General features: G+C 44.5%; 1 protein-coding gene across 1 annotated transcript in view; it reads left to right on the forward strand.

Annotated features, from left to right (window-relative positions):
* LOC137384014 (tubby-related protein 3-like) overlaps positions 1 to 12,894 on the forward strand; it is a 51,794-nt gene that overhangs the window by 22,552 nt on the left and 16,348 nt on the right. Inside the window, exons 6-8 of the mRNA XM_068057581.1 lie at positions 6,605 to 6,718; positions 7,858 to 7,998; positions 12,679 to 12,764. Of these exons, the coding sequence (XP_067913682.1) occupies positions 6,605 to 6,718; positions 7,858 to 7,998; positions 12,679 to 12,764 (341 nt within the window). The remainder of the gene's footprint in view (positions 1 to 6,604; positions 6,719 to 7,857; positions 7,999 to 12,678; positions 12,765 to 12,894) is intronic.

The following is a 12,894-nucleotide window of genomic DNA, read 5'->3' on the forward strand; positions in this document are numbered from 1 at the left end:
GGTGACTGATGGAAATCTTTCATGGGGGTGCCCATCTTCAAAAAGGGCTGTTGTCAGATAATTACGTGAACACATCTCAGATAGGATTTCAGCAATGGAAAAGATGCAAACTAAAAATACATTTTACTGCAAATAAAACTAACAGAGCTGTGAAAGAATGTCAGAGATTTACCTGGTGGATTCATAGCTGTGAGCTTGAGTTAGGCTAGCATCAGTGTGACTGTGTATGGTACCATTCTACTCATAGTATGTGCAGTACTGAGTGCACTGCTTATTTTCTTAAACACCTTAAAGTCGGTTGCTCCCAGCCAAGTATGAAGTCCATGCATTTGGCAGTAGCATTCAGTTCATCTTCGAACCATGAACGTTTGAAAGAAAGGAAGAAATTAAACTTGGAATCTTCATAATGTGATATTAAAGCGTGAAAGCTTAGCATCTTTGCGATTTAATGGAGGATTTACCCTGTTTAATTTAAAGTATCTGAAGCATAATACAACACAGCATCTTTCCTAAACTGTAATGGATTATTTTACAAATTCTCAGTCCCAGTACAGAGCTACACACACACACATACAGACACATATACACACACACATAGACATACCACACATATTCACATACAGAGAGATAGACAGAGGCACATATAGACACACACAAATGTACGAACGCGCACACACACACACGCATAGTTTATTTCTTACATACGAACATATGAATTAGGAACAGGAGTAGGCCACTCGGCCCCTCGAGCCTGCTCTGCCATTCAATAAGTTCATGGCTGAACTGATTTCTCCACATTACCGCCGAGCCCCAATAACCTTTCACCCTCTTGCTTATCAAGAATCTATCTACCTCTACCTTAAAAATATTCAAAGACTCTGCTTCCACTGCCTTTTGAGGAAGAGAGTTCCAAAGACTCACAACCTCTGAGAGAAAATATTTCTCCTCAGCTCTGTCTTAAATGGACAACCCCTTATTTTTAAACAGTGACCCTGGTTCTAGATTCACCCACAAGCGGAAACATCCTTTCCACATCTATCCTGTCAAGACCCCTCAGGATCTTATATGTTTCAATCAAGTCACCTCTTACTCTTCTAAATTCCAGTGGATACAAGCCCAGCCTGTCCAATCTTTCCTCATAAGATACCTCGCCCATTCCAGGTATTAGTCTAGTAAACCTTCTTTGAACTGCTTCCAATGCATTTACATCCTTCCTTAAATAAGGAGACCAATATTATACACAGTGCTCCAGATGTGGTCTCACCAATGCCCTGTATAGCTGAAGCATAACTTCCCTACTTTTGTATTGAATTCCCCCCATAATAAACGATAACATTCTATTAGCTTTCCTAATTACGTGCTGTACCTGCATACTAATCTTTTGCAATTCATGCACTAGTAGGGGAGGTGGAGGCATAGTGGTATTGTCACTGGACTAGTAATCCAGAGACCCAGGGTACTGCTTTGGGGACATGGGTTCAAATCCCACCACAGCAGAAGGTGGAATTTAAATTCAATTAATAAATCTGGAATTAAAAAGTCTAATGATGGCCATGAAACCATTGTCGATTGTTGTAAAAACCCATCTGGTTCACTAATGTCCTTTAGGGAAGGAAATCTGCTGTCCTTACCTGGTCTGGCCTACATGTGACTCCAGACCCACAGCAATGTGGTTAACTCTTACCTGCCCTCTGAAATGGCCTAGCAAGCCACTCAGTTGTACCTAACCACTACGAAGTCAATAAAAAGGAATGAAACTGGACGGACCACCTGGCATCGACCTAGGCACCGGAAACGACAATGGCAAACCCAGCCCTGTCGACCCTGCAAAGTCCTCCTTACTAACATCTGGGGGCTTGTGCCAAAGTTGGGAGAGCTGTCCCACAGACTAGTCAAGCAACAGCCTGACATAGTCATACTCATGGAATCATACCTTACAGACAATGTCCCAGACACTGCCATCACCATCCCCGGGTATGTCCTGTCCCACCGGCAGGACAGACCCACCAGAGGTGGCAGGACAGTGGTATATAGTAGGGAGGGAGTTGCTCTGGGAGTCCTCAACATCGACTCCGGACCCCATGAAGTCTCATGTCATCAGGTCAAACATGGACAAGGAAACCTCCTGATGATTACCACACACTGCCCTTCCTCAGCTGATCAGTCAGTACTCCACCATGTTGAACACCACTTCGAGGAAGCACTGAGGGTGGCAAGGGCACAGAATGTATTCTGGGTGGGGGACTTCAATGTCCATCACCAAGGGTGGCTCGGTAGCAGCACTATTGACCGAGCTGGCTGAGTCCTGAAGGACATAGCTGCGAGGCATGTATGCGGCAGGTGGTGCGGGAACCAGCAGGAGGGGAAAACATATTTGACCTCATCCTCACCAATCTGCCTGCCGCAGATGCATCTGTCCATGACAGTATTGGTAGGAGTGACCACCGCACAGTTGTTGTGGAGATGAAGTCCTGCCTTCACATTGAGGATACCCTCCTTCGTGTTGTGTGACACTACCACCATGCTAAATGGGATAGATTTTGAACAGATCTAGCAATGCAAAACTGGGCATCCATGACGCACTGTGGGCCATCATCAGCAGCAGAATTGTACTCAACCACAATCTGTAACCTCATGGCCCGGCATATCCCCCACTCTATCATTACCATTAAGCCAGGAGACCAACCCTGGTTCAATGAAAAGTGCAGGAGGGCATGCCAGGAGCAGCACCAGGCATAGCTCAAAATGAGGTGTCAACCTGGTGAAGCTACAACACAGGACTATCTGCGTGCCAAACTGCGTAAGCAGCATGTGATAGACAGAGCTAAGCTACTCCATAACCAACGGATCAGATCTAAGTGCTGCAGTCCTGACACATCCAGTCGTGAATGGTGGTGGACAAATAAACAATTGACGAGAGGAGGTGGCTCCACAAATATCCCCATCCTCAATGATGGGGGTGCCCAGCACATCAGTGCGAAAGATAAGGCTGAAGCATTTGCAACAATCTTCAGCTAGAAGTGCCGAGTTGATGATCCATCTCGGCCTCCTCCTGAAGTCCACAGCATCACAGATGCCAGACTTCACCCAATTCGATTCACTCCGTGTGATATCAAGAAATGCCTGAAGGCACTGGATACTGGAAAGGCTATGGGCCCTGACAATATTCCGACAATAGTACTGACGTCTAGTGCTCCAGAACTTGCTGCGCACCTAGCCAAGCTGTTCCAGTATAGCTACAACACTGGCATCTACCCTGCAATGTGGAAAATTGCCCAGGTATGTCCTGTACACAAAAAGCAGGACAAGTCCAACCCGGCCATTTACCGCCCCATCGGCCTACTCTCAATCATCAGTAAAGTGATGGAAGATGTCATCAACAGTGCCATCAAGCAGCACTTGCTTAGCAATAACCTGCTCAGTGGCGCTCAGTTTGGGTTCCGCCAGGGCCACTCTGCTCCTGACCTCATTACAGCCTTGGTTCAAACATGGACAAAAGAGCTGAACTCAACAGGTGAGGTGAGAGTGACTGCCCTTGACATCAAAGCAACATTTGACCGAGTATGGCATCAAGGAGCCCTAGCAAAACTGAGGTCAATGGGAATCAGGGGGAAAACCCTCCGCTGGCTGGATTCATACCTAGTGCAAAGGAAGATGGTTGTGGTTGTTGGAGGTCAATCATCTGAGCTGCAGGACATCACTGCAGGTGTTCGTCAGGGTAGTGTCCTAGGCCCAACCATCTTCAGCTGCTTCATCAATGACCTTCCTTCAATCATAAGGTCAGAAGTGGGGATGTTCGCTGATGATTGCACAATATTCAGCACCATTCGTGACTCCTCAGATACTGAACCAGTCCGTGTAGAAATGCAGCAAGATTTGGACAATATCCAGGCTTGGGCTGATAAGTGGCAAGTAACATTCGTGCCACACAAGTGCCAGGCAAGGACCAACTCCAACAAGACAGAACCTAACCATCTCCCCTTGACATTCAATGACATTACCATCGCTGAATCCCCCACTTTCAACATCCTAGGGGTTACCATTGACCAGAAACTGCACTGGAGTAGCCATATAAATACTGTGGCTACAAGAGCAGGTCAGAGGCTAGGAATCCTGCGGCGAGTAACTCACCTCCTGATAACTCACCTCCTGACTCCCCAAAGCCTGTCCACCATCTACAAAGCACAAGTCAGGAATGTGATGGAATACTCTCACTTGCCTGAATGGGTGCAGCTCCAACAGCACTCAAGAAGCTCGACATCATCCAGGACAAAGCAGCCCGCTTGATTGGCACCCCATCTACAAACATTCACTCCCTCCACCATTGACGCACAGTGGCAGCAGTGTGTACCATCTACAAGATGCACTGCAGCAACACACCAAGGCTCCTTAGACAGCAGCTTCCAAACCCGCAACCTCTACCAACTAGAAGGACAAGGGCAGCAAATGCACGGGAACACCACCACCTGCAAATTCCCCTCCAAGTCGCACACCACCCTGACTTGGAACTCTATCGCCGTTCCTTCACTGTCGCTGGGTCAAAATCCTGGAACTCCCTTCCTAACAGCACTGTGGGTCTACCTACCCCACATGGACTGCAGCGGTTCAAGAAGGCAGCTCACCACCACCTTCTCAAGGGCAATTAGGGATGGGCAATAAATGCTGGCATCGCCAGTGACGCCCACATCCCATGAATGAAAAAAAAAACTATGACACCCAGATCCCTCTGCATCTCAGAGCTCTGCAATCTCTCACCATTCAGATAATATGCTTCTTTTTTATTCTTCCTGCCAAAATGGACAACTTCACATTTTCCCACATTATCCTCCAACTGCCAGATTTTTACCACTCACTTAACCTATCCTTTTGTACCCTTCTTATGTGCTCTTAACAACCTACTTTCCTACCTATCTTTGTGCCATCAGCAAATTTAGCTACCATGCCTTGGGTCTCTTCATCTAAGTCATTTTTAGAAATTGTAAAAAATTGAAGCCCCAGCACTGATCCCTGTGGCACACCACTCTTGCCAATGAGAAAATGACCCATTTATGCCTACTCTCTATTTCCTGTTAGCTAGCCAATCAACTATCCATGCCAATATGTTACCCCTTACACTATGAGCTTTTATTTTCTGTAATAACCTTTGATGTGGTGCCTTATCAAATGCCTTCTGGAAATATAAGTACAATACATCCACTGGTTCCCCTTCATCCACAACACATATAACTCCCTCAAAGAACTCCAATAAATTGGTTAAACATGATTTCCCTTTAACAAAACCATGTTGACTCTGCCTGATTACCTTCAAGTTTTCTAAGTGCCCTGCTAATAATAGCTTCTAACATTTTCCCTCAGACAGATGTTAAGCTAACTGGCCTGTAGTTTCCTGTTTTCTGTCTCCCTCCTGTTTTGAATAAAGGAGTTACATTCACTATTTTCCAGTCTAGCGGAACCTTCGCTGAATCTAGGGTATTTTGGAAAATTAAAACTAACGCATCAACTATCTCGCTAGCCACTTCTTTTAAGACCCTAGGATGAAGTCCATCAGGACCCGGGGACTTGTCAGCCCGCAGCTCCAACAATTTGTTCAGTACCACTTTGCTGGTGATTGTAATTTTCTTGAGTCCCTCCCTCCCTTCCATTTCTGACGTACAGCTAATACTTGGATGTTACTTGTATCCTCAATAGTGAAGACTTATTGACTATGATGGGGAAGGAAGAATAGGACTGTACCCAGTCTACACTAGGGTACATACGACAGGCCTTGAATAACTGATATGTCAGGTCTTAAACAGGAGTTTTAATCACTTTATGCCAAGTTTTATTTGTCTGGATTTTGCTCCTTCTTAAGTTTTTGTCATTCCTAGACTAAAGGACTGTCATTGGTATTAATTTGCATCTCTTGTAATTACCCTGGTAAATAAGTCAGTGTTCTCATGATCTGTAATTCAGTTAATAATCTGTTGATCTGACACTGTTTTTAATCTGCACTATTCATATTGAAAGGATTGAACGCGGAAAATTCTCTCTCTCGAGACGTTAAACGGAGACCCCGTACGCTTCCTCGGTTGGATGTAAAAGATCCCATGATATTATTTTGAAGCAGAGCAGGGAAGTTATCCCCAGTGTCCTGTCCAATATTTATCCCTCAATCAACATCACTAAAACAAGTTATTGGTCATTGTCTCAATGCTGTTTGTAGGACCTTGCTCTGCCACATTTCATACACTTCAGAAGTACTTAATTGTCTGCCAATTGCTTTGAGATATCCTCAGCATGTGAAAGGCACTACATAAATGCAAGAGGAAAATTCTTGTGCATAAAGTCTATGTGTACCTCTGTCTCTTTTCTATGACTGTGATTGTTGTGCATTAGAACAATTATGAAAACCTGATCAAATTGGTAATTCAATTGCGAGTATTTGAAACTTTGCTCAGTTTTTCCTGTAAGAGCAGTTTTCTGAGCCCCCTACCACCCCCCATCCTCCCCCCCACCCCCCCCCCCCCCCCCACTCCCTTTCTGTCCACTTCTTTGTTTCTTTGCCCTCACTGGCTTTTCTTCTTCACCCCCTCGCTCTTTGCATCATTCACCGGCTGCCACTCAGAGCAAGACAAATGTGAGTCCAAGGCCAGAGGGAAAACTGGAAAAACACTGAAAAAAGATCCGATCCTAGTGTTTCAGGCTGGGGGCGAGAGAAAAAGTAAAAGCAGTAAAAAAGGTCAGCTTCATTTCCCCTTCAATGACTCTTTCATTTCATATCTTTTATATACTTTTATTCTGCTTTCTAGGATACCATTGGTATAACACCCCTTGGCAGCTATGATAGAGTAAATAGGGGAAACTGTTTCCACTGGTGGAAGGGTCGGTAACAAGAGGGCACAAACTGAAGATACTTGCCAATGAACCAGAAGGGAGATGGGAGAATTTCTTTGAATGCAGCAAGTTGTTACGATCTCTAATGCACAGCCTGAAAGGGCAGTGGAAGCTGATTCAATAGCAGCTTTCATAAGAGAATGGAATAAATACTTGAAAAGGAAAATTTGGAGAACTATGGGGAAAGAGCAGGGGAGAAGGATGAATTGGATAGCCCTTTCGTATAGCTGGCACAGACACCTTGGACCGAATGGCCTCCATCTTTGCTGTTCGATTATATATCACAAAGGTGGGCTGAGCAGATACTGTAGAAGGTTGACATCAGTTCCCAAGCCCTAAACTGGGCAGGACCTGGGGGATGGGAGATTGATTGAAAACCTTAATAACTGACGGCATCAGAATGTAAGATACAGAACTTTACATTCTATTTCCAGTGACTCCACTGTAAAACTGGACTGTTGAATCGAAAACCAGACAAGTATCCATCTATTCAATGGAGTCTTGGAGCTAGAAAAATCAATTTTGAATTTGGGAAGGTGCTCTTAATGGTCCAGGTTTGGGTTAAATTCAGTCCAAGATCATCCAGTTGTGCCAAGGGTAAAGGAAACTGGTGTGCTCAGCCTTCGGTGTCCTTGCCATCCTCTCTGAATACTGGTGTAAATCAATACCACCAAGTCTCCACTTCCATAGCTGTTTGGGAAAGTACAATCAATTTAAATCTGTCATGCACAATGAGGATCACTAGAAACTTGGGTGATTGTCTCAATGGGTGGAGTACATCAATGGGAATGAATATCAAGGGAGGTGCATGACAGGCAGCTGAGTCAATGTCACCCTTTTCACACTATTGTCCAAAGCCAAAATTACCTCAATGTATTTTAATTTTCTTCAGATATTTGAATCATTTGCTTCCTCCCATCTTTTTATTCATTCTGTTAACCTTTCTGTCCTTTCCTTCCGTACCTCTGTCTCTCCGCCACCCAGAAGCACAGTCAAAGCAGGATGAGAATGAGGTATCAGAACCCAATCCAAAACCCATAAAAGCCAAGAAGAAGAAGAAGAAGAACACAGCCAACATGTTCCAGGCTGGTCCAGCTAAAAAGGAGAGGAAGAGCAAAAAGAAAGGTTATAACTGTTTCAGTCATTGTAGCTTATTACTTCACCAAGGATTCCTCAGACCTCCACCCACTCATCTCCCTCAATGAATAAGGCTGTCTTATCCGTGGATGTGACCACACTGTATCGTAGAGCCTGGACAAGTGGATTATTACAGTGATAGTTATGCTGCCTGTATCATAACTGTGTCAAAACCAAGACACCATAGATGTAATTCTAACTTTGGGTGATGGTATAATATCAGCAATATCGAATCGGTTAGCAATTAAACACCCTGCCTGATTTCCCTTTCTATTGTATTCCATAAAGAGGAAAATCATGTGTGGTTTATAATGGGCAGCCAATTCAATATTCCCCATTTTATACCATTGCACCAAGTTACAATTACACCCCTCCACCACCCCCCACAACCCGTCACACCATCTCCTGCACCTAACTCTCGGGATATTAAAACTGTGCCTCAGTCTCTTCCACTTCCTGAGATCTACAGATTTGTTAATCCCAAACTTTAGTGTTGCCTAATCACTCTTTCCTGATGTATCTCACTTTCTCCCTTGCTGTTTTTAACCTGTAACCTCGTCTGCACTATGGACCTTGACCCTTCACCTGGGGTCTTCAGTAATAATAGAAAAACACTGTCCAAGAATGTTTAAAGGTTTTCAAAAAACCTTAAAGAGCAAATCAAAGAAACTGATATTCTGTATTAACACAGTGGTTAGTGTGAGAATATCTCTCAGGTATCATTGATTTGACTAGCTGACACCATGTTGGTGTTCTTTAGCCATACCCAGATTTAATTTGATGATGTTACAATTACTTTCAGAATCCTTACGCTCGGGAGATTAAAATCCATCCAGGTACCTTCTCCTGATGACCATCCAGTGCTGGATGATTGAACTTGTCTGTGATAGCCAACCAGTGGTCAGCAGGCTGGGTTGGCCTGCGAAAGATGGCTGACAGATGGACATGGACATGGAATGGTATCTGAATGGTAACCATCTGTGAGACAAGAGGAAAAACATGCATGGGGAAATTGTCCAATGGAAATTCCATTGGGGTTCTCCCATTCTCCCACCATAACTTCCAACCAAATTCCTGCAGAAACGGCTGTTTATATCATTTCACCAAAGATTGGATGAACACCTCTCTTCCATGGAAATGTTATCTCCAGATGTTTCACAGCAACTGCACATCCCATTATCAGGTTAGCATGTTTACAGATCACAGGTGTCCTAGAGGCAGTCTGATTTTCACCCATCAGAGATTGCACAGGATATAATCACCCATATGTGCAACCACATGCATAGCAATGAAGCAATTTTACTTTGTTAGGTTGTTTTATTTTGGCCTGGTCCCTGAAATGTGCTATTTTGTCTCTGGTTAGTGCAGGGTCCCGGATTTGAATGGCAGAGCTAAGTTGAGACTTAGTTAAACTCAGAAAGCTGGGTGCATGAGGTTACTGATTGGCTCCCTGGCTTCCCTGCCTTTGTTCAGGAGATTGACAAGAAGAGCAGGCACCAGGGTCTCAATTATTGTCCTTAATAAATGGTGCATCCCCATCATGGGTAATGGAGATTAGGGGATGATGAGAATGCCAGCACACTTATTCCAACACAGTGAGGCTGGCGATGCAGTGATGAGTGCCAACTATCCTTTAGCATATTTTCTTTTGATTCATACTCAAGATATGGGTGTTGCTGATTCCCCATCCCTTGTTTCTCTTGGGAAGGTGGTAGTGGGCCTTCATCTTGAATTGCTGCAATACATGTGGTGAAGGTAGTGCTGTTAGGTAGGGAGTTCCAGGATTTAGTCCCAGTGATGATGAAGGCATGACAAAAATGTCCAAATCAGGATGGTGTGTGACTTGCAGGCAAACTTGGAGGTGATGGTGTTCCCATTCGCCTGCTGCCATCCTTCCAGATAGTGGAGCTCGTGGGTTTGGGAAGTGCTGTTGAAGAAGCCTTGATAAGTTGCTGACAATCAAGTGCAGAGGCCAGAGGTTGTATAATAGCTGCATAGAATATAAATTCAACTGGCTAATACACACACAGATAACTACTTATCCTGCTGGATCAATGAAAATAATAATACACTGTATACTGTTATATAAATTAAATCTATCCTTGGCCCCTCTTTCTTCCTCATCTATATATTGCCATGGAGATATCATGAGGTCAACTTCCATTGGTAGGCTGACAACACCCAGATCCACCAACTCTCCAGACCTCTCTACTGCCTCTGTGTTGTCAGACTGTATGATATCCAATCCTTGATGATCTGTAGTTTTCTTCAGTAAGACATTGGGAAGATCCAAGCCATCACTTTTGGCCCATCAACAAACTCTGGACCTTTGTAACCGATTTGATCCCTAACCTGTCTACTGTCTCAGGTTGCACTAGACTGCTCACAACCTTGACCCTGAGATGAACTTTCAACTCTGGATTCTATCTATCAGAAAGACTGCCTAATTTCATCTCTGTAACATTGACTGCCTCTACCCTGACCTCAGTGCATCTGCCCCTGAATGCCTCATCCAGGCCTTTGTTACCTCCAGACTTGACTATTCCAATGCTCTCCTCCCATCCCCCACTATCTATAAGCTTGAGCTCATCCAAAGCTCTGCTGCCCCTACCCTAACTTGCACCAAGTCCCATTCACGCATTATCCCTGTGCTTGCTGGCTCCAGGCCTAATCCAGTATAAAATTCCCATTCTTCTATATAAATCCCTCCATGGCCTTACCCATCTCTATCTCTGTACCGTCTGCCAACACTGCACCCTACCCCACCACTTGGACTCTCTATTTCTCTGAGTCTAACATCCTGTGCATACTCCCTTCTCATTGTTCCACCATTGGTGGCTGTGCCTTCAGTTGCTTGGGCCCCAAGTTCTGGAATTCTGTCCCCGAATCCTTCCATCTCCCTCTGCTCCTGTAGGATCCTCCTTAACACCAAACTTTTAGTCAACACTTCTGATATCTCCTCTTTTGGCTTAGTGTCCTATTGTTTTCTGAATAACCCACTGTGCAGCACCTTATGACTTTAAACATTAATGCATTAATGTTGTTGCTGTCATAGTAATATATTCACCAACAATAATTGGAATAAGGATCTTAAAGTTAAAAATCTCAGAGTGATTGCTTAACATCTCTGTAATCCTTCCGTTCTGTGTCCCATCCCAGATCATCTTAGGGCAAGTTACAGTGTTACTTTCACTAAAGAGTAAAACCACCTTCAAAGTGCAATTTCAACCCTTCAATGTATGATGGGATAATGCGTCATCCTGGGAAATAGGAAAGATTTCAGGATCAGACATACTCTGGAGAGAAGCATTTTCTGTTGGCAGGGCAGGGCACATAAATGAGGAGACCTACAACGGTCTGAGCATCGAAGCTCTGAGCAGCAGTGGGAAGAATATCTGCAGCACAGATTATGATGGAATAGTAGTGTAAAAGATAAATTAATTTTGCATTACAGCGAGCTTTTAAAATCATGACCATTGTCTGCAGAACAAGTATGATGGTCTCTTGAGAACTCTGCCCCTAAGAGGAAAGGAATTGTTTGCAAACTTTTATTGGCCAATCACATTGCCCTATGTATCTGTCTCAAAGGGTTGAATTCTCCTGGTTAGGTCGTGATCCCGTTATCGGCCTCAATTTCAGGTTGCCATCCCGGGAATAGCTAATTAGGAAGTCGCCTCTGGGAGCCCTGTCCAATTAAGGATGATGGTCAGACTATGGAAGCGGGAGGCCCAACAGGAGGGCCTGTGGCGATGATCAGCCAGCAGACTCACTTGGAGAGGTGGGTGCTGCTGAGATAGGCAGGGTACCGTGAGGGTGCCTCAAAATGCAGCATCAGGAATAATTAAAAATGGTGCATGGCCACAGCTCCCAGGCCATCATAGTGGAGGAGGAGCCGCTCCACAGGCCGGCCACCCACCCCCACCAGGCCTGTCACTGGGAGGCCGCCTCCTGTTAACCTGCCGGGCTCCTGCCTCAGCAGGGGGTGGATCCACCATCGGGAAGATCCCGGCAGCAGCATCAACAGGTGGGTAGCCTCTGTTGTGTTGAGCTGCCCCCAGCAAGATCGTTCAGAGGCAGGAACACATTGGGTAGCTGACTCAACGCATGATTTTGCAACTTTGCTCCCGGTTTCACCCCCTAACCCACCTCTGCGGGCGAGGAAAATTCAGCCTAAAGTGTATCCCAACTTCAAAGTGAATATGAGAAGAGAAGGAAGTTAATGACCTAATTATAGGTCATTAATAGTTTTTAATAAACCTAAGCAAGACCTTCAGTTAAAGTAAACAAGCAGACCGCACACTGAAATAATCTTGATTGCCTAACTTAATTGTCTACTTGGTTATCCTGCCTGGTTTAGATTCTGGTCTTGGTGATTATAAAATATGGTGATATAAAAACAGCAAATGCAGGAAATACTCAGCAGGTTTGGCACCACCTGCAGAGAGAGAAACAAAGTTAATGTTTCAGGTCTGTGACCTTTCCTCAGAACTGTCCACAGATACTGTCTGACCTACTGAGTATTTTCAGCGTTTTCTGTTTATATTTTAGATTTCCAGCAGCTACGGTATTTTGCTTTTGTATATGATATGGTGATCCTGGTGCCCACCACAAGCACTGGTTGAGGTATACTCTCTGACTGCGAGTGACCGTATGTCTTTGATCTGATAGGATCCATCGATGAGGATGAGGAAAACACAAACACACAAAAGAACAGTAACAAAAAGGGAAAATCATCAAAGAAAAAATCAAACAATGTAAGATAATTGTTTGTATAATCCATGCACTGTGAAGTATTTCATGATCCCATTGAACCACCTGTTGTTTAATTAACCTTTGATACACTGGATAACAACGGGCCTATTAACAGTAAGAGGGGAGGGGTGG

This window comes from Heterodontus francisci, chromosome 25 (assembly GCF_036365525.1).
Source record: "Heterodontus francisci isolate sHetFra1 chromosome 25, sHetFra1.hap1, whole genome shotgun sequence".
Taxonomy (NCBI): Eukaryota; Metazoa; Chordata; class Chondrichthyes; order Heterodontiformes; family Heterodontidae; genus Heterodontus; species Heterodontus francisci.